Source organism: Chrysemys picta, chromosome 8, assembly GCF_011386835.1.
Source record: "Chrysemys picta bellii isolate R12L10 chromosome 8, ASM1138683v2, whole genome shotgun sequence".
Taxonomy (NCBI): Eukaryota; Metazoa; Chordata; order Testudines; family Emydidae; genus Chrysemys; species Chrysemys picta.
In genome coordinates this window covers 108,887,242-108,911,398 of record NC_088798.1, presented here as the reverse complement: position 1 = coordinate 108,911,398, position 24,157 = coordinate 108,887,242, and the positions used below count along the sequence as shown (strand labels likewise).

The 24,157-nt window shown below is 43.0% G+C and overlaps 1 protein-coding gene across 3 annotated transcripts; it reads right to left on the bottom strand.

Annotated features, from left to right (window-relative positions):
• Positions 1-1,726: 1,726 nt before the first annotated feature.
• Positions 1,727-16,310, bottom strand: UBLCP1 (ubiquitin like domain containing CTD phosphatase 1). Of its 3 annotated transcripts, none has more exons than XR_010589949.1 (11): positions 16,126-16,310; positions 14,071-14,261; positions 13,449-13,540; positions 12,968-13,053; positions 12,761-12,876; positions 11,590-11,688; positions 10,706-10,743; positions 7,817-7,915; positions 7,168-7,284; positions 4,167-6,636; positions 1,727-2,773 (listed from the first exon to the last, which is right to left on the bottom strand). XR_010589949.1 is itself a non-coding variant. In XM_005299983.5 (11 exons), exons 2-11 carry the CDS (start codon positions 14,222-14,224, stop codon positions 2,746-2,748), a joined length of 957 nt encoding a protein of 318 aa, XP_005300040.1. In that variant the 5' UTR covers positions 14,225-14,261; positions 16,126-16,294; the 3' UTR covers positions 1,727-2,745. The 3 variants fall into 3 exon arrangements, 2 of the variants coding, with proteins under 2 accessions (XP_005300040.1, XP_065411236.1); XM_005299983.5 differs by having other exon boundaries at positions 4,167-4,294; positions 16,126-16,294; XM_065555164.1 differs by lacking the exon at positions 16,126-16,310 and adding an exon at positions 15,244-15,420 and having other exon boundaries at positions 4,167-4,294.
• Positions 16,311-24,157: the final 7,847 nt, after the last annotated feature.

Genomic DNA, 24,157 nt, shown 5'->3' with positions numbered 1-24,157 from the left:
AAGCAGAAACAGAAGTGTCGTATCTGAGATACGGGAGGTAATTGTCCCACTCTACTCTGCACTGGTGAGGCCTCAGGTGGAGTATTGTGTTGAGTTTTGGGCACCACACTTTATGAAAGATGTGGACAAACAGCAGAGAGTCAAGGGGAGAGCAAAAATGATCAAAAGTTTAGAAAGCCTGACCTACATGGAAAGGTTAAAAAAACTGGACATGTTCAGTCTTGAGAAAAGACTGGTGGGGGACCTGATAAGTCTTCAAATATGCTAAGGGGTGGATGATTGCTCTCCACATCCACTGAAGGTGGGACAGGCAGCAATGGGCTTAATCTGCAGCAAGGGAGATTTAGATTAGATATTAGGAAAAACTTTCTATCTATAACAATAGTTAGGTAGTGGAATAGGTTACCAAGGGAGGTTGTTGAAGCCCCCTCAGTGGAGCTTTTTCAGAACAGGTTAGACAAATACCTGTCAAGTGTGGTCTAGGTATACTTGGTCTTGCCTCTGCATTGGGGGGAGGCGAGGGGAGAGGAGATGGACTAGATGACTTTTTGAGGTCTCTTCCAGTCCTACATTTCTGGGATTCTGAGAGTATAATGCTAATGAAACAAAATTGCTTTCCTGGACCGTAAAAAGGACGCTTGGTAAAGACACATATTAGATTTATCTACATATGGTTACAGTCTGACATTACATTTTTGATTTACTGTTGTTGAATCAATACCAAATTCTTATGAAAACAATGGGAGGTAATGTATATGGAGTTCAGAGTTACAAGCTTCAACTCCAAAAAAATCTTGGTCACAATGTTAACTAATACCCACAATTTAGCTTATTGAAAGTTCGCAGCTTTTGGTTTTGCTAAATCAAAAATATGTAGCACATCCATTTTTTAAACCCAAAGCATATATTATTAGTTGCCCCTACTATAATTAAGGTTGCAATTTTAATCCCATGCTCATCTTTCTGAAGAATTCACCTTTTGTGCTGACATTTTCTTTGATTGTTCATGCCCACCAATTACTTTGGTCGTTGACTAGCTTAGTTGACCTGTTTTTCAGCATTTTCTGCATTATAAGGTGGTAGAGGCAGGATAATACTTTCCCAGCTTAGACAGCCATTTTTTAAAAAGATTGAGACTTGGTATGTAAATACTCAATTAGTGGTACATTTTTCTAAGTTTGGAAACCTAGTTTTAAAATAAGTTAGAGACACTTCAGTGCAAAACACAAGTAATAATTTAAGCTGCATGCTTAGGCCCTTATCCTGCAAACTGATCCATGCAGGCAGACTCTTGTTAATTTCAGTGGGACTCCATGTGAATACAAAGATGTTCCCTCTTGGATCTGATGCCAGAACTGTGGCCTTAAAGGTACATGTACTGGGCATATGTGCACAGCTAGATAAGGGTCCAATCTGCTCCGAGCATTAAGGTCTATTAAGTTCAGTGCAAGTTTGATCAGTCCTGAAATGTAGTGTCAAAGTTCACTTACCCAGTAAAGGTAGTTAGCGAAGTACATACATCTTTCCCAACCTGTTTTCTTTGACAATAAAACCCAAAACCATTTCCCACTAAAATCAGGACAATTAGATGCAAAAAACCCTTGTGTGATGCAATGATAGGGTTATTCACACAGAGGGGAAAAGACTGTGTAAGGTTAATATGGAGAAGAAGAAGAGAGATCCTTGAAAAAAAAAAAAGACAACATAAGACACATGCAACCAACACTTTAAGAAAAAGGTATTTATTATTTACACAACTGCTATAGTTCCTTAAGAACAATATATACCATCTTTATTTGAAAGGGTCAGTCTTCTTTCAAATACAAGAACTGCATAATGCAGGACTGTCAGTAATGCAAAACAGCAGTCACATCACACTTCTATAGTGCAGGCTCAAGCAGCGCAAGTAAATTATACTTTAAAAACAGTATGGCTGAATATTGTAATTGAAACACAGTGTTTGCACTTTGACAAGATTAACTAGAACAGAACAAGGGTTTTGTTCATGCTTTAGTAGGAATGTGACTCTCTCATTTGAAGTTTACACTCTTTATCTGGTTAGGAGAATTTTTCTTCAGGCAGACTGCTTTTCGCTTAATCAAACAAGGTTGGATTTCTCTCCCTCTGTAATTTTCTGTCTTTTGTATTTCAGTAATCCACTGCTTTATAATATAAATTTGCACACTAGTGTATATTTGCCTTAGAGGTGGTGCTTTCCAATCTTGAACTGTCTTGCACAAAGAAACACTGACATACTAATATATACCAAACTTAGACAGCTTGTATTTTATAGTCTTAAATAGTGGAATGGGAGAGGGAGACTGTTTCTAAGACAGAGGGGAAAGAGGACTGATAGAATTCAGAGAATACCAAGACTAGCTCCTTACTCAACCTTTTTGGTCTAAAAAAAAATTTTTGTTTCCAGTTTCAGAATGGTGTTGCTCTTTAATGGTTATGGTGGTATTATGGCAGCAATGAAAAAGAAAGTATTTTAAATAACACCGGAAATGAATGCAAGAAAAAGCAACTGGCTTATTTCTCTCTCTTTGAGCTTATTGCTGTGATCTTAAAAAAAAAAATAATAATAATAATTAGAACAAACCAACTGGAAGACCAAGTCTAAGCAGTCATTCTGGTGTCTGATTCAGTGTCCAGCACTATTGTGTTCTAGCAGAAAAGCAAGGAAAGGTCCAACGATCTCAAATTATGTTCTCTTCAGTTCAGTGCCACAAGAGTTTATTAAAGTTATTGTCCTTGCTTCTTTGAAAGGTACCTGAAAGAAACAAAACAAATTATTTTTAACCAAAATGGGGGGGAGGGGGAAATAATGTGAGTACACAGTCTCTTTTATAATAGACTTTATGACACTGCTTAAGAACCAGTATGCTTTTGATCATTAATGCACTGGGTGATGGAAAGGTGGTGGTTAGAGGCAGCTTTCAAGGTTTCACCATCATTCCCCTCTGTGAAAAGTAGCTTTTCTACAATCCAACACAGACGTGGTTACTATTTTTGAAAGTAACAACTAACTAAATATACAAACACGTTTCACTCAAGTTTAAATTCATCTGAAATTACCTGAAGAGCTATCTTTAAATTCTTTTGGTCTAAAAATTCTGCTGTTAGGAGTCTGACAAATTCTGAAGGCTGAAGGAAGATGCCTTTAAAGAATAAGGCCATTGAATTACTCCACTTTTAGGGTTCTCTTTCTACAGTTGGGAGATGTCAAGCACCGTGGTAACATCACAGCTTTTCTAATCTCTATTAAAAACACCCTGTAATTGGCCTTCACAGCAGAGAGTTCCAAAGGGTTAATTTAAAATAAACTTGGCATTTGGCCCTCCATTCTAAGTAGCATACAGCACTAGTAAATTAAGATTTACAACAAATTTCCAGACCTGTTTTTATTGAGACAAGCAAACATTTTCACAATAACATGTTGCATATACATTTATTTATTGCATGGTATTGCAAGCTCCTCTCAAAGCTCACGGCACTTGTATAAACATCATGAGGAAGTCTTTCAAAAGCACAAATGAGAGTTCGATGCCCAACTTCTCAATGACTTTCAATGGGAGTTAGGCACTTACCTGCCTTTGAAAATCTCCCCAAAGGCTATATAGCCTTAATAAAATACGTTACTGCCCTAACCTGGTGCACAACATAACCCCTCTGCATAGCATAAACCCTTGTTAACAATTAGGAACCTCATTATATACAGATCCACATTCAACCACCTCCAACCCTTTAATCATACGCTCTGAAAAAAGAAACCTTCAGGGCATATTACAAGGCTAACAAAGTTAGCCTCTGTCAGACTAGGGGTGGGAAGAGAAGGACTTCCAGGCTCCAGGACCTCTGATGGAGAGCACCCTAACCACAGCTCCCCATCCCATGCTAGAGAGCACTTAGGTTGAACACTTCCACTGACCACAAATGCTCTGGTATCACATGGAACGAGAGGCGCTCACCCAAACGGTCAGGTCCCACACCATTTAGTGTGTTAGGTCATAAATCAAAGCCTTAAGTTCCAACCGAAAACTAGAGACCCATCCCATCTCAAGTTGGGGTGTGTGTAGCACTGCAGTCTTTCCTTCCAGGTAATTTTAAAGCATGATATAGTATTTAGGGATGGAGGGAGGGAGAAAACTTGACATAGTCCTTACCTTTCCCAGTGTTTGTGATTCAGTTCCAAAAAGTCATCTAATTTTGCTATTTCTTTGAGGTACTGAGTAAGCTTTAAAAGCTCCTTGTCTTTATCCCGATTTAAATGTGCTTTCATAAAGGGTCTTATCTATTGAGAGACAGAAGTATAAGCATTTGCCTAACACAACACTTGCAATTCTCTCACATTTTTTATTTGTGAATTAGGCATATATTTATTATTTGTGAAGTAAGTATACTGTTCAGAGTAAGTTAGGCGTCCCTGCCACTCACTTAAAGAGAAATCCCAGAAAACTCTACACATAATCTGTATACAAACTATATAAACCAAGTCTTTTCCAGTATTATACAGAACAGGGTACTTTATAGGCTTTTAGTTCTTGAGAGATCTCATCCTTCGTGAAAATGCCCACCTGCTTAAGCCAACTAGAAAAGAAATTTCTTGCTGTCTCAGTTTTCAAACAGGAGCAAAGACGGGTACTTTTCATATTTACTTTCCTGCTGGTTAGTGAACTGAGATTCAGATTGTAGGCATTTCTGGACTAAAGTCTTAAGTTACGTGGTATGCATACTGCATTTGGAATCTGGAAGCCTAGATGGCCATAACTGAGACATTAACTTATCATTTCCACACCTTTCTGTACAAAACGTTTTACCTCAGAGATAGGAAATCTCTTAACTATCCATAACAGAACACTACTGTTACTGCCCTGTTCTCAGTCTGTCCCTGTTGCAATCTCACCACAGAGGGTACAAAATTATAGCAAGAACTTAAGGTATTTTCCAGTCCCAGATCAATCTGCTGCTATTCTAGCTTGAACATGCCTAGTATGGGTTATTTGACTTCTGAGTTAGTTAAAGGGACACAGTCAAATACAGGAACACCTCACTTAACGGTGTAGTTATGTTCCTGAAAAATGCAATTTTAAGCAAAACGATGTTAAGCGAATCCAATTTCCCCATAAGAATTAATGTAAATGGGGGGGGGGGGGGGGGTTTAGGTTCCAGGGAAATTTTTTTCACCAGACAAAAGACTATATAAAAACACACACACACACGCACAGTATAAGTTTTAAACAAACAATTTAATACTGGTACACAGTGATGATGATTGTGAAGCTTGGTTGAGGTGGAGGAGTTAGAGGGTGGGATATTTTCCAGGGAATGCCTCACTGCTAAATGAACTAGCAATTGACTGAGCCCTCAAGGGTTAACTCTCTCACTCTACGAGGCAGCAGGAAAGGGGGGGGGGGCAGACAGAGACACACACCCTGTGTGTGAAAGAAAACATGTGCATTTCCCCTTTAAGTAGCTGACCCCAGTCTTAAGTACACTGTCCTGTTAATTAAATCAGCTTGCTGAAACCTCTTGAGACCAGCTACTGCCTAGAAGCTCCCTCCCTAGTGTGTCCCCCCCACCCTCCGCTCTATGGAAGATGGGGTAAGCGGGGTGCAGGAGCAGGGGGGAGGGGGAGACACTCTGACATTAGCCCCGTACAGCAAGCAGGAGTCTCTGGGAGCAGCTCCAAGGCAGAGGGCGTGAGCAGCACATGGCAGTCAGGGGAGGGACACAGCTGAACTGCAGGCAGCTGCTGCACAGGGAACTTAGGGGAGCGAGGAGCTGATAGGGGGGCTGCTGATCCACCCTGGTTCCAACCACCCACCAGCTAGCTGCAACGGGCTGCTCTTCCTGCAAGCAGTGGAAGAAACAGGCGGCTGCCAAACGACCTTAAACAAGCATGTTCCCTAATTGATCAACAACTTAACATCGAAACAACGTTAACCGGGACAACTTTAAGTGAGGAGTTACTGTCAAAGTTACTGAACCTTCAGATATTGCATCTGCCCCAAATTCCCCTGCTAGTTTGAGGCATTACAATTACGTTTCCCTATCATTTTTCTCTCCCCTATTATTCTGCAAAAGACACCCCCAACACACACCACCAAAAAGGGGGGGACGAGAGGGGGAAAGGAGGAACAAAGTAGAAATGACTGTACACAAAGTGCCATTAAATGCACAAAATAAAACTGAAAAGGAAATTTTGTGTAACCCTTTGTCACAGTAATCTCTGGTGTTGCTTGTAACAATAGAGGGTTCAAAAAACGTAAATGATTTTGAGTTGACTGTGACAGTTTAAAGGAGCCGTGAAACTCATTCCATATCACGCTATCCACTTGTATCATAAGCTTTTGGACAATCAGTGAAGCCCAAGTGGAGTGGCTGATAAAATAATTTTGCCTTAGGTTGAAAATCTGATCTTGATTCCCTCTCCTCCAATATCCTTCCTCAACAACCATCTCCAATTTATCTTGTTGTCAATATAATCTGGGCGGTAACACAATTGTGCTGTACCCCCGTTAACAAGTAATGATACGGTTCTGTCAGTCTCGCACTTCATCACGTCTCCCTCTAGTCAGACTGAATGTTCAATTCAACGTTCTATTCAGTAAATCAACATCAACGAGGAGGAGTCTGGAAACAGAAATTAGTTGGCAATTTTGTTCTGTATGATTTCATAGGAGCAGGACCTTTTTTATATTGGCATGTTACTGTACTTTATCAGTAGTAAGATATTTAATGGAGTTATTTTCTGACCATTAAGCACACTTCCGAGATTGTCATTTATCCTACGTTTGTACTGCACCGAGCACAGCGGGACCCAATCTGATTGTGGTCTTTAGGCACTACTACAATGTAAATGTATAATACATATACACAAATGATATAATAATTTTACTCCTCCTACCTCATTTCAGTAGTCTAAATGTTTCTACTTTAACAGTGAATCAAAATACCATATTCAGTACATCTCCCTTACTACTAAAAAGCAACTATCTAGTCCAAATAGTTGTTCTTGTTTTTAAACTATCAAATATGCATTGTGTTTTGTTGATCAACATCTCACAGTAGTTTAAAAACAGCAAAGAAATACAGAAAGCAGCTATAAGTCAATTATTTACTTTCATTTGTTGCTGCTTTGCTAATAATTTCATTGAAAGTTACCTTTAGTCCATTTTGTGGGTTCATTAGAAAGTTTCGTCCAATATCATCAAACATGATGGTATTTTTCTTGTTGTAAAACTCTGAAAATTTGCCCCATATAACACCAAGAGGTTTCACCTGCAAATATAAGTGTGTAAGAGTTACCTGAGGTAAAACACGTGATGTAAAGATTACAAGAGATGTGGAAATCATACCATCAGCATTGCAACTTTACTGTACTTTTCACTTGTATCCTTTTGCTGAAGAATTAGCAAGTGCGTGCGGTCCATTGTCTTCAATATAGTACTTCAAAATTATTCATTGAATGTATATTGGTAATTTCAGCAGATTCAATATAGCCACCACTAAGAAAAGTAGTCTTGTGACACAAATGAATGTTCTCCCAATAGCCCTGTTTATTAATTTTGTTTGACAGCCACATTATAACCAAAGAACCACTGTAAATTCAAAATGCTACAGCAAGATTGTTCTTCCCAGTCCCCCTTCCTGAACTTCATTTGTTTTTTAGGGTTTTCTTATGTGAAGTCCCAACACAAACTTAAATCAAAAATATATAAGGGGGTTCCGATCACTAGTTTTCTTTTAAAGAAAATGTTACTGTTTAAAAAGGAGGAAAACCATTAATCTAGGAAATACACATGATTCTTACATCTATTAGTCCTCTCCTTGGAGTGTGCACCGTTATCATGGCAGCACTGTCCAACATGAAGGTTATCTTGTAGTTTGCATTTGTACTCACTCCCAGCTCCTGGGTAACAGAGATTCAGAATTGAAATTCCAGACAGACAGTTTTACTGCTATAAGTTAAAAACTTTGTTTGTAATACATTATATTTGTGAGGGGGTCAGCTGTTGAGGATGAACCGAGACATGCTAAAAATAGATGTCTGCTCTCCTATCCAAACGAGAATAAAGTACAGAATTCTATTAACAGAAAAAACTGGTGTGAGTGTAGTTTTGCAATTCCTAGGGTCAAACTTAATAAATAATTGACATCAGTATAAAATTAAAGTGAGTTCAGTGAAGAGGCAAGATACAGAGAGCTTCTGACCCACCTCAGTATCATCCCTGTATCCACAACAAGCAAGAAGAGAAGAGGGAGCAACATCCTCCAAAGTGTCTAACTGACGTAGACCCCTGCTCAGTCTCTAAAGCTACGTGTGTAATAGCGTGTTTTCCTTTCTTCTATTTGCTCCTGTTCCACATTATAGCCAGGCCCAAAGACCAAGCAAAAATGATAGTAGTCAACGTGTGGGACAATAGAAGGGTAAGTGCCTAATGAAAACATCAGCCTTGCAACAGATGTGGCTCACCTTTTATAGACCTGGCCACTCCTGAAACAATGGGAGCACAGACAACAGCTCATTTATAGAAATGAATCTTTGAGTAAATGACACTGCATCATTCTATTTCAAATCCTTTCTGAAAACTATCATGTAACACTAAACTTTGCTATAATGTGCAAGTTTTTATATATTACTCTGTTGCACATACCAGAATTAAAATTCAGAGTCATGCACCAACTAAGCACAAACCATCCACTGCAACAGCTTTTCTTCAGACATCTAGCCACACCTGAATGCCTTGCTGTTATGTACAAAGTGAATCTTCTTACAGATGAAAAGTGCTCTCTACAAAGATCAGTGTCAGTGTTATACCACAGCAAAATGCTAAACAGCATCTGAATTCCATTTATATGTGCGTGGTAAGAATAAAATTAAACAGAGTTATTCTGCCTCACTTTTGTTGCTGCAGACGTTACCTCTGAGAACTATAACAGGGTGTGGTGACCCTTTAAGGACAGCTCCAGAACTTTTTTCTGTTTCAGCCCTTTAAGGCCAGGTATTTTGGGGATTGTTGTTCCCAAATGGAGGATGCAAACTGTAGGCTAGAAGCAACATAAGCTTGAAGCTATGAAAGGGGACAACAATACAAGAGATGTCTTCTGCTCAGTTTAGAGAGAGAGAGAGAGAGAGAGAGAGAAGCAGCAAGCTGCTATTGGTGGGAATCAAGTGACCAAGACTGGACCACAGTGGGGCTCCCAGCAGAGAAGGAAACCAGGAAGGCCAGAGTGTGAAGCAGATACAGCTGAGTTTGGAGCAAATGGCTGCTTTGCTATCCAGAACTACCTGCAGCCTATGGTAGAGGGAGATCACACAGGCTCCCCTGGAGCGCTGAAGTGCCATCTAGACTAGAGGTAGTCTAGTTATATCCTTGCAATCAAGATGCGATTGTTGCATGTATCTAGGGAGTGGGCTGTGGCCAAAGGAAGGTGAATGATTCGTTTTCTAGATATATCTTATTTCATTGGACTTTCCTTTACCTACGACAGGACTACTGTTTTTTATCCAGAGTGCTAACCAGAGAGGGGAAACTGAGGCAGCAGCTGCACCTCACATATGAGTGGTAAGCAACCCTTTTACAAAGATACTTAATCATATTCCCACATTGGTTTGAAACCATGTTTTAGTACCAGTGAAATGAAATTTAAGCTCTCTGACGTTTCCTTCGCAATAAATGCTGGCCAATAAAAAAAAATAAGAGCAGGAAAGTCTGACAGACCTATTTATCAGAGTGGGGTGCATCTGACCATAGTTAAGGATGTGTAATGTTTAACATTCTCACCCCAATTTCATTCATTCATAATTCAAAGCTTTCATAGTTTTGACTGAAGTTCTCTATCACTGATCTCTACCTAAGGCTGATTTATAAAAAGACCATGACTATTCTGAGCATAAGCAAAGTGGAAAATATACTTTTTCCAATTAAAAATACTGAAAAAATGGCAGCCACAAAGCCAAAAGAGCAGAAGTACAAAAGGCACAATTTTGGAATTGAAACTGGTTTTGATTTGACTGAGTTTTGAAAATTACAAACCAAGCACGCAGCAATTTTTCCTAAACTCACTAAGCGGACAGCTAAAGCTAGCAGCAAATATGTTCACGGCTAAGTCAGCTGTGCAGTCACTAGCTAATTGCCTGTTGTGCTTAAATCAGTAAAGAACTGGATCTGAAAGGGCTCCTGTGGACTTTGTAAGAAGCACAGGAGAGAGAGCAGAGCTCCATTGTTGGGGAAGGAGCAAGGAAAAAACAAGAGGGGCTTCCCTCCTGCGGATCTCTAGGATGCTAGGTGTGTATCTATGGACACTTTTAAAAACTGCATTACATTTATGAAATAGTATGTGATGATATAATTACAGATTATATCTACCAATGACAGGGCAAAATCTGCATGACCAATCTAATCTCTAGCACTTCCTGTTTTATATTTTAGCTGTGCAAATTTAACACTTACTGCAGTGAAAGTTTATATGGAATTTTAAAATGAGGATTATTCTCAGTTTTGTGAGGGAGACAGTTTTAAAAACACTATGAACTTTTAGAAAACCCAAACAGCTTTTAATCTCCCTGCCCACATTCCCTAACTGCGAGTATTGCTATATAAGCTGCTGAACACAGTCTGATTAAAGGTTACGAACTCATAGCTACCAAATACTGACAACATAATAGAAACAAATGATATTTCCAAACATAACTTACTTTCATTTTAGCTTCAATCCACTTCATATTAGTAGCAGCTAGAACAAGGGGAGGAGGGAAAAGAACTCTTTATCAAGATGAACCAGCGAAAGGTAAAGTTTCAGTTCTCTTAAGCTATCAGACTTGCCTGCTTGGTACAAGCTAAACTATCATTACATTTTCTCTCCATCACTGTCCTAAAGTTTGTTTCCTATGTAAAATATTTAGTTGAAACTAACTAATTCCTTTTAGCTTGAAAAATGTAACAGACTAGATCGAATACTGCATACACTTTAAAAGGCAGACTATTCACACTAAACTAACCCTTTTGCTGTAACATGATTAAAGCTAGATAAAAAAATTAGACTGTAGCTCAGCTAGAGACAACCCTCAACCTGCTAGAAGACAGGAAACCAACTGGCGAGTTCAGGCAGATGAGTGACCGCCCCGGAATAATGGTGACAGAGTTTTGCTTGTTTCCTGCCCCACTCTGCTCATGGATACTCTATCGATTGTCTGGTTTGGGATATATGCACATCACCAAGCAGCGTATGGATGTTTAACATACAGCTTAATCCCTTCAATTACTTCTTAATCTGTACAAATTAATATTCAATATAATTTTATACCCTGTTCATTTCTTCACCACATTCACTTATTTGCATGGGCAGTATACTGTGCTTAGCTACATGAGATCTACCATCTTTCTAAAAATAGAGCTAATCACTATTGAGCATGAACCGACTACTCACTCAGGGATTAAATACCATACAGCCAAATTTAAGGTATTGCATCAGGTTTTACAATAAACACCAAAAGCTGCAAGTATATTTAACATCTCTATTGCAGCATCCTACATGCCAAACAATTTACAAGATTTTCATTTGGTAAAGAAAATAACTTACACCAAATTACAATATCATAATCTTCATATGCCGATGTCAGGAATTCATGAAGGTATGGCCTCATTAACTCTACCCCAGTTTCTGCACATGACCTATGGTCTGAGAGGAAAACAAATAATTTATTATTAGTTTAGCATATTTTTTGTTAAATCTGATTCCTGTATGGGCCCCCATCAATGAAGTACCCAACACTTCAAAAACAATGAATATATTCTTCTAAACCCTATTATACAGGGAAGTTGTATCCCCACCCTGGGAACTAAAGCAGAGAGACTCTAGCTTGCCCAAGCCTGTGGCAGAGCCAAAAATTTAACATAGGTTCCCCCAGACAGAGTCCAGTTAACCATAAGACCATTTTTCCTCCCTTATTTCAAAAGGCAGTATTTGTGATCATGTATGTGCCTTATTTATTCTGTCAAACACATAAGCATAATAGTCTGCCTTCATTAGAAAATGGCTTCCTGTGAAACTCTCCTTATTAATATACCACCTTTAACTCATGCTCGTACTAATGACTTGAATTCTGATCCCAGATTACGAACATATCACACACATGCGCACACACAATTTTTAGGGGGTTGGGGGTAAGGAGAGAGAAATAATTGGTAAGGTTTAGAGTCAAACTCGATAATGTCCCCATATCCCAGTGTGAGGTCATAAGAAAATGCTGGTCTCTCAGAGAAACCATTTTGGTAGTTTTCATATGCAATGTATTATGGATGGGTGTTTCAAAACTCCATGAGAATCAACACTGAACTAATCTCCTCTTCCCAAAAAGAGAAACCTTATCACCTACAGGTTGACTATCATATTTAAAATAAGTGTTTTTCCCTTCACTGCCACCTCGATGCCTTGGACAGCATATGAAAGGAAAATTATTAGGATGAAACTAAAAAACAAACAAACAACAAACACACCTTCTCTCTGCATCCCCATGTAGCAAGTTTATGTATTGTGACCTTAAGTCAACAGTATTCAATGTTGATAAAGCACAATTTTTAAAATAGTAGCAATGCAAGTCAAAAAAACAGAGTACAAGGCAGAAGTATGGTGGTAGAAGCGGAAGTTATTAAATGTGACTTGTAAGGGGAAAAATACCTATCAAAAGGTAACATGGTAATTAGTGAACAGACTAATTTATTAAAAAAAAAAAAAAAGTTCTATAACTTACCAAACAGTGTGTAATCAACATCTAATACCAACAGCTTTTTCCCTTCCCTAGGAGGATTCAGAATTTCCACTTTGTACTCTTTGACTCTCCGGGAAATTTTTAGTAGGTTCTCTTCCCTAATACAACAGTACAAACAGTTATAGTTAACACATGAGGACTGAACATTCAGCAACACTGCAATCTTTTCTTAAAATGGCTATAACACACCTATTTTCTACTTCAACAACTTCTTCTTCAATATCAAAGTCATTGACTACATCATCATTGTCAGGGGGTGGTCCAAGGACATCCTCCTAGAGGGATGAAAAAAATACAGCAGCATTAAAATAAACACATTGGATCTCAGGATTTTGTTACAACACATTACAGGAAAAAGATAAAACTGCTTAATCTACACGCTTTTCATTTTAAAAGTGGCACAATTAGTGAAACTTTTGAGAGACACTAGAAGCACATAAGAGCTTATACTTAAGACTGATCACTACAGCAATTATAACATGCAAATCTATTACAGTTCTACAGGCAAGTTCATTTTACATACAAGGCAGGAGTAGCAAAGTTGGTATGGTGCCATTATTCTTACACTAACTTGTCTCTGGAACACTAGAATTTCAGTCATCATTAGGAAACATGACAAAGTGCAGTTTATAATTTTATAGAAGCAAATGGGCAAAAAGAAAATGTTTACCAAACTCTCTTCACGAGTTCCCATCATCATGATTTTAGTATTTGGTTTCAGTTTGAGAGCTCCGAGCTTAACATCATTGTCTGCAGGTTTGCCTACAATACAAGCAGATCATTGTTTTTTCACTGAAGTCGAGGGGTTTCATTTGGTCTAAGATGACAGAGCCATACTAAATACCATGCCATTGGAGCCTCAATTTCCCTATGCCACTAACATGTTCAAGGATAGACTATTATGAACCTGTATTAATACAGAGTAATGCCAAACTGAAATAAAAAATTACTTGTATTACAACAGTGCTTTGAATCTCCAATCAAGACAGGGGCTTCATTACCCAGGTACTATACATAAAATCCCTGTCGTACGTGCAGTTTACTTTTTTTTTTTTTTTTTAACTTTAATTTGCAGAAATTTCACACCAGTAATTTAAAAACAGGCATGATGTACCAATGCTAAGCAACATCCAGTGATGTGTGACATCCCTGCGAACACACCCATCCAAAATCCATAGCCATTAGCGTGGGGAGGAGAGAGCTCCACTGGTGTACACAGCATGGACACATAAAAGCAAGTTCTTCCTCTGATGAGTTAGGCAGCTCCACCAATAACTAATGTGAAGAATTACCTTTCATTTTAAGTCCAAGCAGCTTTTGGCGCTCTGGTAGCACTCCTGTAAGGCCTTTGAGAGATTGTTTAAGATCTAACACTGTATCATCTTCGGATAATGAGGTTATAGAATATTCCTGTCCACCCCATTTTATTATAATAGAGAGAGACATTCTTGAAGCATATGTTCAGTATTACTGCCAGCAATATCTGCAAGAAGGGAAGGGAAAAAGAGATGGTCATATTAAAAAAAAACAAACCTCAGAATGGAGAACAGCATTTAATTGGAGGGCAAGTAGATTTATACTATATGCTTACAGTATTTTAAAGGCAGCAGTATTAGGTAGGTTGTTTGTTTAAAGTTGTTCATTTTGTATGAACTGCAGCAGTTATGACCAAGTTTTAAAACTGTGGGATAAAGTGCAGAGCTAAAACCGGGGCTTGTAGTTACATTTGTATTGAATTTAGCAGTATTCTATTCTTTAGTGTGCTCATTCAATGCACACCCAGCCTAGTCTATGCTAGTAGCACCCAACTCTAGTAAAGCAGCATCACAACCCTAGTCATTGCAAATCTCAACTGCACTAAGGGCCTATTAAGCAATGAGACTGTCCACAGTGTGAGCGCTACGCCTGTAATTATGGAAGAACAACTACATATACAAATATTTCTAATCTTGACAGTTAAATGTAAGCATTAGCCTTCCCTCCTCATTCACACCATTACAGATGTGTAATACCTGCAATACACCACACTCCAGGGCATATTTTATTGTGCCATGATCAAAGTAGGTGTGTGAAAACAAAGCCAAAACACTTCCCCAGACAATGCAATTACATCATAACAAGCACCTTATAGTTCACTCAAAACAACCCTATCTTTGATTTATCCTAACTTAGGATCATTTTTACCAACTGTATCCAAAACAGTTTACAGTTAAGTCACACACAGTAACAGACACAAATAGCAGAGGGAGAGAGAGATTGAGGAGTAGAGAGAAGGGAGGAAAACATGTTTTCTGTTGAGGTTTGAAAATGGGTGACGAATCAGTGAGGTACAAGGTTAAAGGAAAGCTGTCCCAGATTAGCAGGAGGAGAAGAGGAGATGACTTGCCACCCCGCTCCCCGGAGACAGCCAGCTCTTATCTGGAAAGTGAGAGAGAGCGAGCACCTCACTGTCAGGAACACTCAACTCTGCTAGTGGATGCAAACAGATTAACCAGCTTGTTCACCATCAAGAAGAGTGTTTCCCGTTAGAAATCCAGATGTTAGGGTGGAGGGAGAGCTCTCTGCACCTTGCACAGCTGCAAAAGTTCTGTTGGCCAAACTCAGACTCACTTCCAGCGCCAGCGCCCCACAGTCTCCCTTTCACTTCACCTACCCTAGGTCTTCCGTCTACCAGGGCTCTGGGGAGTCACAGCTTAGACCATTATTCAGAAACGGAGGACAAGCCACGAGGTCCTACCAAGCTAGTAGGGGCCCGTGGGCTTAGGATAACTAGGCGCCTACCACCAAGTGACCGCTCTCTTTTCTTCTTAATGCAACGGGCACATGCAGAAGCACCCACCCCCCTAGGGCAGAGGAGAGTTTCTAATTAGACTGGTTAGCTAGAGGCCACCCCGCCGCCCACTGTGGCCAGCCTGCCCCCCCCCCTCCCCGCGGGACCGGACGGGCCTCCGAGGCCTTGGCACGAACCGTTCACAGCAGCCCACGCGCCCCTGATCGCCCCTCGCCCCAGATCACTTTGTCACCCCCCATCTCCCGGGGCCCCGCCCCGCCCCCATCCCCGCCGTGCCCTCCCCACGCGCCGTCCCGCCGCGGCCAGAGGCCTCCCGACAGATGGGGCCCGGCCCGGCCCGCTGCCCACAGGGACTCGGGGGCTGCTGACGGGCCAGCCGGGGCGATGGCTGCTGCCGGTGGCATGCGGGGGGGGGGGGCACCTGCCCCCAGGAGCCGCCCCGCCCTCTAGCACGGCCCGCGAGGAAGGCGCCCCCCAGGTGCTTCCCCACGGAGCGGTGGGGGGATCCCAGCCCCGCCTGCGGGCGGCCGCACAGGGCCCTTCCCCCCTCACTCACCCTGGGTAACGGAACCGGCACTTTCCCGGTACCAGCCACGCCGGAAGCGGAACTTGCCGTCTCCCCGCGACCCGGAAGTCGTAGTGAAGGACCCGGATGTGGCGGGACGGGAGTCAGGACTGGGCGATCCGCTTCCCGCCGCCGCGCGCGCGCAGCTCGCCAGTAACCCGGATGTGCGCGGCCCCGCCTGGGCACAGTGCGCGTGCGCCCTCGAGTCTCGACGGGACGGCGGCGTGGCCCGGGGCGCCGGGAGAGAGACTGGGGGGTGGGGGCGTGTGGGGCTGCAGAGCTGAAGGGGACCCAGGGTGGCTGGGCCTTTGGGGTGAGCCCCCCGGGGAGGGGGGGCTCTGAAGGGCGAGGGGAGGGAGGCCTAGGGCCCCGGGGAGGGGGGGGCTCTGAAGGGCGAGGGGAGGGAGGCCTAGGGCCCCGGGGAGGGGGGGCTCTGAAGGGCGAGGGGAGGGAGGCCTAGGGCCCCGGGGAGGTGGGCCTCTGAAGAGCGAGGGGAGGGAGGCCTAGGGCCCCGGGGAGGGGGGGCTCTGAAGGGCGAGGGGGGGAGGCCTAGAGCCCCCGGGGAGGGGGGGGCTCTGAAGGGCGAGGGGGGGAGGCCTAGGGCCCTGGGGAGGGGGGGCTCTGAAGGGCAAGGGGAGGGAGGCCTAGAGCCCCCGGGGAGGGGGGGGCTCTGAAGGGCGAGGGGAGGGAGGCCTAGGGCCCCGGGGAGGGGGGGCTCTGAAGGGCGAGGGGAGGGAGGCCTAGGGCCCCGGGGAGGTGGGCCTCTGAAGAGCGAGGGGAGGGAGGCCTAGGGCCCCGGGGAGGGGGGGCTCTGAAGGGCGAGGGGGGGAGGCCTAGAGCCCCCGGGGAGGGGGGGGCTCTGAAGGGCGAGGGGGGGAGGCCTAGGGCCCTGGGGAGGGGGGGGCTCTGAAGGGCAAGGGGAGGGAGGCCTAGAGCCCCCGGGGAGGGGGGGGCTCTGAAGGGCAAGGGGAGGGAGGCCTTGGGCCCTGGGGAGGGGGGGCTCTGAAGGGCGAGGGGAGGGAGGCCTAGGGCCCCGGGGAGGTGGGCCTCTGAAGGGCGAGGGGGGGAGGCCTAGGGCCCTGGGGAGGGGGGGCTCTGAAGGGCGAGGGGGGGAGGCCTAGAGCCCCCGGGGAGGGGGGGGCTCTGAAGGGCAAGGGGAGGGAGGCCTTGGGCCCTGGGGAAGGGGGGCTCTGAAGGGCGAGGGGAGGGAGGCCTAGGGCCCCGGGGAGGTGGGCCTCTGAAGAGCGAGGGGAGGGAGGCCTAGGGCCCCGGGGAGGGGGGGCTCTGAAGGGCGAGGGGGGGAGGCCTAGAGCCCCCGGGGAGGGGGGGGCTCTGAAGGGCGAGGGGGGGAGGCCTAGAGCCCCCGGGGAGGGGGGGGCTCTGAAGGGCGAGGGGAGGGAGGCCTAGGGCCCCGGGGAGGGGGGGCTCTGAAGGGCGAGGGGAGGGCGGCCTTGGCCCCCGGGTGGGGGGGAATCTGTAGGGGACACGGGGGGAGGGTTGTCTCGGCCTCAGGAATGGTTTTGTTGACTAGAAGTTCTGTGGCATCCGGGGGCTGCATGCACGTGGGCTGCTTGGTGTGGCTGGTGGGCGAGAGGAGGCTGCATGCATGTTGGCTGGGGCTCATGCCCGTGAAGAGGGTGTCCCAGCCTCAAGGGCTGGGACTGTGAAGTGGGAGTAGAGGGTGTCTAGGCTCCAGGGATACTGTGTGTGTGTTGGGGGCTGTATCTACTTGGGGTAGCAGCCATGGCTGTTGGGGAAGTTCCATATTTGTTGGCTGGGAGTTGTGGCAGAGAAGGATAGCAGGTAGCTCAACAACTGGCTAGTCATTAACTCAACATTTCAGGCTGGCAGAAGCAGGCTGTCATTTGTACTATTATATGAGGTAAATGGAAAAACCCACATGCCTTAATAAATTCACTCTAAATTAGTAGCAAACAGTATTCTGTATTTGAAGGTCCATTTACTAGATACCCTGTTCCAGTGTGTTTCAGCTTTCATAGAATTGGAAAGATAGTTGTGTCAGCTGCAGGCAGTAAACATGGCCTGGAATTAAATTATGTTACCTGCCTATCTTGCCATGGGTATTTCTAGATTCTTATCTGTAGTTAGCCAAGTTCATTAGGTATAGTGTAGGGCAGGCTCTGTGAGACATGCAGATCAGGCACTTATATGGCTAACAAGAACATCTAGAGTTCCATCAGAGGTGGAGAAAAGAGGAGAAACCCTCAGGACATAAGTCACCCTGTAGTTGGCAGTGTTTAGGAAGAAACTTTCTATCTAAGAGGGTTGTTCCGTAATTACCTGTTGTACAGTTTATTATATCTTCCTCTGAGGCAACTGGTGAGACCAGATACTGGATTGGATCAACTGCTGGTCTGATCCAATGTGATCATTTCTGTGTTCTTATGACTGGGGCAACAAAGTTTGGTGAAACATCAGTGTATGAACAGTTGTGAAACCAGGAGTGACAAACACTTTCCAGCTTCCTTAGGGAGACAAAATCCCTACCTGCCCTCAGAAACTCCAATGTAATGGGGGGCTAGTTTCTGGGAAAGATAGAGGTGGTATCTGGAGAGCAAAAACACCTAGTCCTCCAAAAGGAATCCCAGGACAAATACCTGAACTTGTCTAAACCAATATGTGCAAACACATAGTTAAATTGCTCATTTATTGGGGTTTACAGAATTCTGCCTTCACTCTACTGTTTCCTACATTAATCCCCTCCTTTTTCTCCACGTTCTCTCCAATTTTACATCCTCTCTGCTGTCCTTCCACTCACTTCTTCTCCAGAATCTGCTTTGCACTAGGGAATGTTTGAAAAATGTTCCATCACTGCTAACTCCAGTTTATTGTAGACAGCATTTTGGATTCCACTTGAGTTTTCAGCATGTCATCTAACCCTGCTGGGATCATGTCTAAGGCCTTGACTACACTCAAAGTACACTGATTTAACTAAACTGTTGTCTAAATCAATTCAGTAGAACACTATTGTATGGACACTCATAAATCAGTTTTAAGAGTAGCTAATATAAATTTAACTTAATTCAATATGTTATCAGATTAAGCTACATTTTAAATGGTATTGACATGAGAGGGTTGTACCAAGTTAACTAAATAGATTTAGAAACTGATTTAACTAAATTGGTGTACTTGCTTTGTATAGTCAAGGCTTAATTGGCAAGAGGCTGAATTCTACATTGACAACTGAAACCCAGTCTACACTAGGGCTCCCAACACTGCTAACACCAGTTCATTTGATTGGGCTCCAGTTAAGCTACATGCCTACGATGGCTCTTGCTTCAGCTCACTGCATGAGAGCCATTTAACACAGCATTACATCCACCTTACAGGAGTGCATTTCCACCATGTGAGGCTCTGTTGCTGGCTACAGAAGTTTTTCAGCCACACTAGCGTATAAGTCTGAGGGCAGGTCTAAAAACTTAGAAAAGCTGTAGCGCGTTAGTAAAGACACTACCACACTGACAGGAGAACTTCTCCTATCGGTGTAGTTAATGTGCCTCTGTGAGAGGCGGTAGCTTTGTCAACAGGAGAACGTCTCCTGTCAACACAGCGCTGTGTGCGCTGAAGGTTAGATTTTTCATACCCCTGAGTGACATAGTTATACCAGTGTAAGTTTGTAGTGTAGACCTGGCCGTACTCTTTGGCCATACACCTAAAAGTTAGGTCAGCCTAGCTACGTCACTCATGGGAATAAGAAATTCACACCCCTTTAGAGACATTAGTTAAGCTGACCTAAGCCCTGTTGTAGACACTGCTTCCATCAACCTAGCTACTGTGGGGGATTGGATTTGCAACAACAGAAAAAACCCTTCTGTAGCTGTAGCAAGTGTCTGCTACAGTGGCATAGTGTGTACGTACCCTTTGTTAGATGAGTGTTCATTTACTACTCTGTCAATATCTCTGGGTTTGGTAGCCTACTGAAAAGAAGTAATCCATAAATGTAGTTTTAAAAAATAAAGCAGCACATACAAATAGAAGTCACCATTCAATGTTCACAGAGTGTCAGGGAGATGAATAACAAATTCACATTCTTGTACCACTGCACGTTTATTTATGACAACACAGGAAGTAATTTCTAACTGTGATCATGAGGCTCTGTTTATAGCTAGGAAAGTTTTATCTTTTTGTGGTATATTTTTTTATTAAGGTCTGTGAAGAGGGGAAACTAACTTTTTAAAATAGAATCACTTAAATAGCTTACCTAGTATGATTGACTTAAGAGGAGGTGGCGCTTTCTCTCTGTTGACACTTATTTTCACTCTGTGGATCAGATTGTCTTCTCCAGTGGAAAAACATAGAGCTGACATTTAGGGAGCAGGAAAACTGCCAGGTTCCTCTCATTTATGTTTCGCTAAATCATTGTTTGCACTTACGGAACAGATTGTGGGTTTGGTCTGAAGCCCAGTGAATCCTCTGGAATCCATGCAGATTCCAGGGAATCTGTTGGAGGCAGAGGGCCATGCATTGTGCCTTTACGTAGCTTCCAACTCCTGTTCTCCTGTGCATCTCCTTATCATCATCATCATCATCCCAATAGACCATTTAAAAAGGGGTTCCTCAGTGCCTAGGGATCTTGACTCAGAAGTTAATACCACCTAAGGCTATTATAACTTCTCAGCTGATTTCCACCAGCTTGGTGTCTCACTGCACCAACTCTGCAGAGGCTACCCCTCCCCTCAAAGATCTCCTGAGTAATCCCTGTGGGTGGACATCATTTGAAGGGGTTTTATTTGCTTGTTTGCTGATAGCAGAAGTACTGCAGAGAAAGAAAAATAACCTCTGCACAGAGATGATGTCCTGTAACATAGGAAAATAATTGTTCTGAAGCAAACAGCCTGATTTCTTACATGTGAGAACTCAAGTAGAAGTTGTACAAAGTCTTAATTTGATACTCTTGGGTCTCATTAAATAAACTATAGGCGATGGAAGAGTTTACAAAAATACATAATTTTAAGAGATACTGAGAGGCAGAAAATATGACTTTTCTCCCCAAAATGGTAGCTACACCTTTAAAATGCATCTCCGATACAACAAACAGTATGCATCTCAGACAAGCAGACATTTTCCTTGAAATCATATTTTCCTTTTATGGCATGCAATTGTCCTCTGTTGACGTGTCCCCTTACAGGGAAGCTTCCAGAGTTGTACACAGCAATTAACAAAGTAATATTTTGAGATAAAAATTTCTGCTACATAGGAACACTACCCTCCCCCTTATTCCTACAAAGCTGGTTCCCATTTCCTCTCTCTTTAAAGATGTTGAGTCGGAAAATGATGCCACGTAGTTTGGTAGTTTCCCTATCTCTGAAATCTTTGATAGTTCTTACAAGTCTAACAGAAAAATAATGAAGTGAAAAAGTAAGTAAGCTTTCTCATTTGGTCTGGGGAATGAAGATAAAGAGAAGAGGTCATTTTAGGCCTCATTGTTTATACAGCATACTTTGTTCCTGGGATAAGATGCACAAATTATTATTAGTATTAGTAGTAGTAGTATTGTGATAATGACTAGAAGCCCCAGCCAGGGAGCAGCACCCCCTTGTGCTAGGCACTATACAGGCATTTAACTAATACTTGCAACACCTCTGAGGTGTAGATAGTTTCCTTGCTGGGGAAACTGAGGCACACAGACCCAAATTCAACCCCGGCATAAATGGACGCAATTCTAAATTTGGTCCAGAGTGGGTTAAGTGACTTGTCCAAGCCCACGCAGAATTAGAGTCTGGGAGCTGGTGGTACCTAGTTTAATGTTAAATCTAGTAGATAGCACAGTCTCTTCTGTGTAGTGAAAAGGTAAATCTTGTGGACAGTGCTTAGTGGGTACAGAATGGGGTAACTGTAACTGCAGGAAATCAAGAAGAAAAACACATGGGATTTTTAAAGCAAGCCTTCCCTCCTGCCTCTCCTAATATCCTCTCTGTCCTGGTATGCTCCAGAGTGAAATAAAAGAGATGGTGGCACATCAAACCGATGCACACTGGCTCCATTCCAGCAGCTCATGTTCATGGCATGCACTGCTGAGCATCTTGCAAAATATGTTCTTGTGCATACGTGCTGAAGCCCAGTGGCTGACTTCCTAAAGTGTGCATATTGCATATTAGAGAGCAGGATCAAACCCTTAGAGCAGCCGCAGTAGCTGTATTTGGGAAATGGGACAAAAGGATCCTTTAAAATGGCCATTACAAATAGAAAACAGTTATAGAAATCTCAGACAGATGGCTGCCTTCAGGAATGCTCTATTAAGGAAAAATTCTAGATCATGAAGAGTGAATGTGTTAGAAAGCAAAAGTAACAACATTGCAAACCTGAGGTGTTGAGCATCTGCCACTCTTACTGACTTCAGTGAGTGCTGGAGCAGGGCCTTAATGTGGTACAGATTATAGATGGGCCAACTGTCCAGAATTTTAGGCTTGGCAAACCTCTCAGACTGTTTCTGGGTTCGGAAAAATTATCTGAATCTGTGACATTCCATCTAAATTAAACTCATGCCAGAAAAAAAAAATGTAAAGGGGAGTCTGTGTTCTCAGGGACAGAAGAACCCCTACAAGCAGTGCACCAGTGGGTGTTATTTTTTAATCAAATTGTATTAATCTCTGTCTCCCATTTAAGCCTTTTTACACAGTCTAATGCTTGTTTTTCCTTCCCGCCCCCCTCCCCCCGCTCCCTTTTTCATAGTCTCAGAAGGGGTAGGTAAATCCAATAGCATTTGAGTATGAGTCAGACATTAAAACCTATAGTGTCTGAGTAGGTTCAAACTTGGGCAAAATGAGTTTATTCATGCCAAGTGCATTTTATTTAGGCCTGCACTGCTGGTCATGACCGATGATTGTCAATGTATAACAGGCATCATGATCTTCTAGTAGTGGACTTTGTGCCCAGTCATGACATTCAGGAACTCATGAATTTGAATCATGGCTCTGATCTGAGTCACTGTGTAGCTTTAGGCAAGTCACTTAGGCTTAAATTTTCAAGTGTTCACTAATTTGGGTGTGTCTGTTGTAAGAGGACCAACTGGAGAGATAGCGGTGTCTGAGGTTTAAACCGAAACACTCAGTATTAGTGGACACTTGAAAATATAAGCCTTCCTTAGTCTGTATCTCAGCTCCCCCATCTATAAAATTGAGTTTGCAATACTTATATAGCTACTTCACAGAGCGTTGTGAGGATTGTTTAATATTGGTGTCGGTACATGCTGTAATTACTAAGGGGTGGCATTATATGTATGATCTGATTCATCACTTCCTGAATCTGAACATTGGCTTTCTTCCACTCTTGGACCCAATTTTATTTATTTATTTCTGTTGTTCTTGTGTTCTAGGTTACCTGGAGTTGGAGAAGGAGGTTGAGCGCCTTAGTAAGATAGATAATTGTGGTACTTTTGCTTGCAGAGCAAAAATTAATTCATCACTTTCCCCCCATCTCCAGCTCTCTTCTACCTGATGTTTTAGAGCCTCTCAATACAGAGACTAGTACGTTACTACTGCCCAGTGCCTATCCTTAGGCAGTAGTAAGTGCTGTAAATTTTGGGAGTTATATATTTTTCTTGGGTCAGGGTCCTTCATTATTGTGATAATGATAAAATCTTGATTTCTTTCTTGCTGATGTTTGGTCTTTCCTGTATGATTCTCAGTGACTTGTGAGAAACAGTATCTTGGAAAGTTTGGAAGTAGAGATAGGGGAGAGACGGATTGACTGGGAACAGGGAGATTGGGAGGAGAAGAATTGGGAGCCTGGGGGGAGAGGAGGAAGACAGCGTAAGAGCCTAGGGGTGTGGGAGAGTTCTGGGAGCCAGGGGGAGACAGTCTGGGGCTGGCTAGACAAGGACACTGGGAATTGGGGGAAGACAGATCAAATGAGGAGCCTAGGGTGGGGGGGAATATGGGACAGCTGGGCAAGAACACTGGGAGCCTGTGGGGAAAATGACAGATCAGATGTGGAGACTGACTCAAGGGAGAAACTAAGACTGGCAGGGCCATGAGACTAGGACTGGGATGAAGACTAGGAC

Bases quoted from the DNA above. Each gene is read 5' to 3' on its own strand.
- UBLCP1 (XM_005299983.5), bottom strand. From the start codon at position 14,224: ATGTCTCTCTCTATTATAATAAAATGGGGTGGACAGGAATATTCTATA. The intron at 10,744-11,589 runs GTAAGTTATTTT...CCCTTGTTCTAG, and splicing joins TTATGATATTGTAATTTGGT to CTGCTACTAATATGAAGTGG. The intron at 7,916-10,705 runs GTAAGTTATGTT...TCTGTTACCCAG, and splicing joins GGATTGAAGCTAAAATGAAA to GAGCTGGGAGTGAGTACAAA.